Raw genomic sequence first — 6,161 nt, 5'->3', positions numbered from 1 at the left:
TGTGACCTTGCTCAAAGTGTGTGTTCAGGGGTGAGGAAACGGAGGCTAAGTATGTGTGTGTGCGAGCGTGTGTGTGCGAGTGGTGTGTGTGTGTGTGTGCTTCACAGGAGGCTGGTGAGGGGAGGATGGCTCAAACAGATGGGAAAACCATGTGTGTAATACAATTCCATTAATTTAATTCCAGTCATTACTATGAGCCCGTCCTCCACAATTAGGGTGCCACCAACCACCTCTGGTGTGCTTCTGCGAGCATACAGTGGGGCAAAAAAGTATTTAGTCAGCCACCAATTGTGCAAGTTCTCCCACTTAAAAAGATGAGAGAGGCCTGTAATTTTCATCATAGGTACACTTCAACTATGACAGACAAAATGAGAAAAAAAATCCAGAAAATCACATTGTAGGATTTTTAATGAATTTATTTGCAAATTATGGTGAAAAATAAGTATTTGGTATTTTATTAGGATCTTCTTTAGCTGTGGCAAAAGCAGCAGCTACTCTTACTGTGGTCCACACAGTACATGAAACGGGACTTTATACAGGACATTTAACAGACAAGAAATGTAAGAGCTGGATGGGGAAATGGAGTCTGTGGGTGTGTGGAGCAGGGGGCTCTACTTCCTGTTTACACTTTTTCCCTGCTGCTTCTCGGTCACAGAAGAACCCATCTGATATGTAACGTAATGTCATCCCACCAGGATCAGATACCTCAGTCTCAAACACACACGCACACACACACATGCACACACACACGCACACACACACGCACGCACGCACGCACACACACACACACACACACACACACACACACACACACACACACACACACACACACATATATACACACACACACAAAGCACTCTCAATGGTTGTTACCATGAAGCACCACTGAATTGATGGATCCGTTATATAATGGAGCGCTGCTTTCTCCATTCAATAGAAATCAATACTTCAAAAACCGACTCCAGCTATTGATAACCACGCCAATCACGGAACCTTATAGAAAGTGGAGGAAAGTGGTGGAGAGATCTTCTATCCACTTCTCCTCCTGATATCCACAGCCAGAGAGATAAGCCTAACCACTCACACTGCTGCTTGAAACAGAACACAGCCGCGGAGAGGAGGAAAAGGAATGATGGAGAGATGAAAAGATAGGAATATGGAAAGATGCAGTCAGAGAAGGTGGAAAGCTTCAAGTTCCTCGGCATACGCATCATCACTGACGATCAGAAAGGTTCCTCCCACACAGACAGCGTTGTGAAGAAGGTGCAACAACGCCTCTTCAAACTCAGGAGGCTGAAGAAATTCAGCTTGGCACCTAAAACAGTCACAAACTTTTACAGATGTACAATTGAGAGCATCCTGTCGGGCTGTATCACCGCCTGGTACGGCAACTGTACCGCACGCAACCGCAGGGCTCTCCAGTTTGTGTTTGTGTGTGTTTGTGTGTGTGTGTGTTTGTTTGTGTCTGTGTGTGTGTGTGTGTGTTTGTGTTTGTTTGTGTGTGTGTTTGTGTCTGTGTGTGTGTGTGTGTGTGTTTGTGTTTGTTTGTGTGTGTGTGTTTTTGTGTGTGTGTTTGTTTGTTTGTGTGTGTTTTTTTGTGTGAGTTTGTGTGTGTGTGTTTGTTTGTGTCTGTGTGTGTGTGTGTGTGTGTGTGTCTGTGTGTTTGTGTGTGTCTGTGTGTCTGTGTGCGTGTGTCTGTGAGTGTGTGTGTGTGTGTCTGTGTGTGTGTGTGTGTGTCTGTGTGTTTGTGTGTGTCTGTGTGTCTCTGTGTTTGTGTGTGTCTGTGTGTCTGTGTGCGTGTGTGCGTGTGTGTGTGTGTGTGTGTGTGTTTGTGTGTGTGTTTGTCTGTGTGTGTGTGTTTGTTTGTGTGTGTGTGTGTGTGTTTGTATCTGTTTGTGTGTGTGTGTGTGTGTGTGTGTGTGTGTGTGTGTGTGTGTGTTTGTTTGTGTCTTTGTGTGTGTGTTTGTTTGTGTGTGTGTGTTTGTGTGTGTGTGTGTGTGCGTCTGTGTGTGTGTGTGTGTGTTTGTTTGTGTGTTTGTGTCTGTGTGTGTGTGTGTTTGTGTGTGTGTTTGTTTGTGTCTGTGTGTGTGTTTGTGTGTGTGTTTGTTTGTGTGTGTATGTGTTTGTGTGTGTGTGTGTGTGTCTGTGTGTGTGCCTGTGTGTCTGTGTGTTTGTGTGTGTCTGTGTGAGTGTGTGTTTGTGTGTGTGTGTATGGATTCTAGTCTATTTTATCCACAGGGAAATGGTCCATCCATGTGTGTATATTGAGCTGTTTTAGTAATATATATATATATATATATATATATTGAGCTGTTTTAATAATATATATATATATATATTGAGCTGTTTTCTCCAGTGAGGAGCAGTGATTATGTAACAAGCCTCCGTATACATGGAGCGTGTATGTCATGTACAGTCATACAGTCACAGCCTGTGGTCAAGTGTTTGGCATACCTAACCATGGCTAATGCTAATGAGTAATGCTAATGCAAATGGTTTATGCTCATTGCTAATGTTAACGGCTAATGCTAATGGTTAATGTAAATGGTTGATGCTCATTGCTAATTTTAACGGCTAATTCTAATGGCTAATGCAAATGGTTAATGCTCATTGCTAATGTTAACGGCTAATACTAATGGCTAATGCAAATGGTTAAAGCTCATTGCTAATGTTAACAGCTAATGCTAATTGCTAATGCAAATGGTTAATGCTCATTGCTAATGTTAATGGCTAATGCTAATGGATAATGCTAATCCAGAATGTAGCATCTAAATTTAGCTTGTTTTGTTGTTACATTGTCATTGGACTTGGCAGAGCATAGCTACATGTGAGATGTGCACCTGCAGATCCACAGCCTGTCTGTCTGCTTTTCCTCAGTGGTGTTACTAATTTCAATGGTCCTTCGAGACACATTGTTGTAATCTTCCATTTATCCCATTTTGCTATTTAATGGTCCATGTTATGGTAATGACATTTTTAATAACTTTTTTTTTTTTTTTTCACTCGGGAGGCCACATTTATTTGTATTTTTAAAGATGACTGAAACTTCTCTGTAAAAAACGCACAGCTGCAAGAATATGATCCCCCCCCAAAAAAAACAGATGAAGAGTATTTCGAAGGCCACAGCCCATAGACATACAAAACATGATATCACCGTCACAGTGTGACTTTAACCAACATTAATAAAAATACCAGACATCAACTCCTGTTAGTATACACCCACTGTGTTATCTTTATCACAGTGTTGCTATCTGTTCTTCTGAGCACCAGAGAACACCGGAGGAGGACACATTCGCCACGGGGATGCATAATGACAACAGGAAATGAAGTGTAACAGACGCCCAGCATCTAAATAATCATCCAGACAACGACAAAGTCCCGAGGCTGAACCAATGTAATGATATAATGAGATAGATAAAATAAAGAGAAAAGAAATGGAGAGAAAGAGGGAGAAGGGAGGAGGGAAGGAGGGAGGAGGGGAGGAGAGCAAGAGACAGGAGGGAAGGAGGGTAGGAGGGAATGAGGGAAGAGAGAAAGAGGGAGAAGGGAGGAGGGAAGGAAGGAGCAGGGAAGGAGAGGAAGAGGGAGGATAGAAGGAGGGGAGGAGGGGAAGAGGGAAGGGGGGAAGGAGAGAAAGAGACAGGAGGGAAGGAGGGAATGAGGAAAGAGAGAAAGAGGGAGGAGGGAAGGAGGGAGGAGGGTAGGAGAATGAGGGAGGAGGGAAGGAAAGGAGGAGGGAAGGAGAGAAATGGAGTAGATAAGGAGGGAGGAGGGAAGGAGGGGAGGAGAGAAAGAAGGAGGAGGGAAGGAGGGAGGATGGATGGAGAGAAAGAGAGACGAGGGAAGGATAGAAAGAGGGAAGAGGGAAGGAGGGAAAGAGGGGAGGAGGGAAGGAGTGAAAGAGGGAGGAGGAAGGAGTGAAGGAGGGAAAGAGTGAGGAGGGAAGGAGGGAAAGAGTGAGGAGGGAAGGAGGGAAGGAGGGAAAGAGGGAGGAGGGAAGGAGGGAAAGAGGGAGGAGGGAAAAGGGAGGAGGGAAAGAGGGAGGAGGGAAGGAGGGAAAGAGGGAGGAGGGAAAGACGGAGGAGGGAAGGAGGGAAAGAGGGAGGAGGGAAGGAGGGAAAGAGTGAGGAGGGAAAGAGGGAGGAGGGAAAGAGGGAGGAGGGAAAGAGGGAAAGAGGGAGGAGGGAAAGAGGGAGGAAGGAAGGAGGGAAAGAGGGAGGAGGGAAAGACGGAGGAGGGAAGGAGGGAAAGAGGGAGGAGGGAAGCAGGGGAGAGAGGGAGGAGGGAAGCAGGGGAGGGAGAAATCATGGTACATACAGCTCCTTGCAAAAGTATTAATCCCCTTTGGTGTTTTTCCTATTTTTTTGCTTTAAAACCTGTAATTTAAATGGATTTTTATTTGGATTTCATGTAATGGACATACACAAAATAGTCCAAATTGCTGAAGTGAAATGAAAAATATAACTTGTTTAATTAAGTCAAATTTGAAGAAAAAACTACAGGAAAGTGGTGTGTACATATGTATTCACCCCCTTCACTATGAAGACCCTAACTAAGATCTGGTGCAGCCAAATACCTTCAGATGTCCCATAATTAGTTATTAAATAAATCCACCTGTCGGCAATCTAAGTGTCACATGATCTGTCACATGATCTCAGTATATATACACTTGTTCTGAAAGGCCCCAGAGTCTGCAACACCGATAAGCAAGCGGCACCATGAAGACAAAGGAGCTCTCCAAACAGGGACAAAGTTGTGGAGAAGTACAGATCAGGGTTGGGTTCTAAAAAATTATCCGAAACATTATTAAAAAATGGAAAGAATATGACACCACAACAAGCCGCCCACCAAAACTCATGGACCATGCGAGGAGGGCATTAATCAGAGAGGCAACAAAGAGACCAAAGATAACCCTGAAGGAGCTGCAAGCTCCACAGCATAGATTGGAGTATCTGTCCATAGGACCACTTTACTCCACAGAGCTGGGCTTTACGAATGAGTGGCCAGAAAAAAGCCATTGCTTAAATATGCAAACACGTTTGCTGTTCACCAAAAGTCATGTGGGAGACGCCCCAAACATATTGAAGAAGGTACACCTCTCATCACCCCAAGAAAACCATCCCCTGTGGGGATGTTTTTCATCGTCAGGGACTGGGAAACTGGTCAGACTTGAAGGAATGATGTATGGCGCTGAATACAGGGAAATTCTTGAGGGAAACCTGTTTCAGTCTTCCAGAGATTTGAGACTGGGACGGAGGTTCACCTTCCAGCTGGACAATGACCCTAAGCATACTGCTAAAGCAACACTTGAGTGGTTTAAGGAGAAACATTTAAAAGTCTTGGAATGGCCTTGTCAAAGCCCAGACCTCAATGCAATTACGAATCTGTGATATGACTTAAAGATTGCTGTACACCAGTGGAACCCATCTAACTTGAAGGAGCTGGAGCAGTTTTGTCTTGAAGAATGGGCAAATATCCCAGTGGCTAGATGTGCCAAGCTTATAGAGACCCCAAGAGACTTGTAGCTGTAATTGCTGCAAAAGGTGGCTCTGCAAATGATTGACTTTGGGGGGTGAATAGTTAAGCACGTTCAAATGTTCTTTTTTTGTCTTATTTCCTGTTTATTTCACAATAACAAATATTTTGCATCTTCAAAGTGGTAGGCATGTTGTGTAAATCAAATGATACAACCCCCCCCCCCCCCAAAAAAAAATCTATTTTAATTCCAGGTTATATATAAGGCAACAAAAATAGGAAAAATGACAAGGGGGTGAATACTTTCGCTAGCCACTGAAGGTGATGCTAAGTCGGGAACAGGGATGCACTGACACAATTCAACCTTTTCCTGACCCCCCTTCCACCCCCTTGTGCTTCCTGCTGCTGTGGGATACATAAGGAACTGCAGGCATTCTTGTAGTTTAACCCTTACATGGAAGACTGACACAGGGATCCAAAATGACAGCCTCTCTGCGTTGTGAACCATTCAGTTAGCATTTGCCTCCCTGCCACTGGGCTCGATAGGGCTCCACCTGAGCCAGCCTGAGCCTTCGTTAGAGCCATGAGGCTGACGTAACCATCAGCATCACCATGTCAGCCTGAGTTAAAGACCTGGTCATACAAGTGAAAGTCCATTGGTACTTGTTTTATTCCCCCTCATCGAT

General features: G+C 44.4%; 1 protein-coding gene across 1 annotated transcript in view; it reads left to right on the top strand.

The window, feature by feature from the left end:
* Window positions 1–1,164: 1,164 nt before the first annotated feature.
* Window positions 1,165–6,161, top strand: part of LOC115144509 (serine/threonine-protein kinase LMTK1-like) — an 83,421-nt gene continuing 78,424 nt past the window's right edge. The window contains 1 exon segment of the mRNA XM_065002325.1: window positions 1,165–1,306. Coding sequence (XP_064858397.1) covers window positions 1,165–1,306 — 142 coding nt within the window.

This window comes from Oncorhynchus nerka, linkage group LG16 (genome assembly GCF_034236695.1).
Source record: "Oncorhynchus nerka isolate Pitt River linkage group LG16, Oner_Uvic_2.0, whole genome shotgun sequence".
In the NCBI taxonomy this organism is placed as follows: domain Eukaryota; kingdom Metazoa; phylum Chordata; class Actinopteri; order Salmoniformes; family Salmonidae; genus Oncorhynchus; species Oncorhynchus nerka.
Note: the sequence above shows the minus strand (reverse complement) of the source record. Positions and strands in the feature narration are given on the sequence as shown.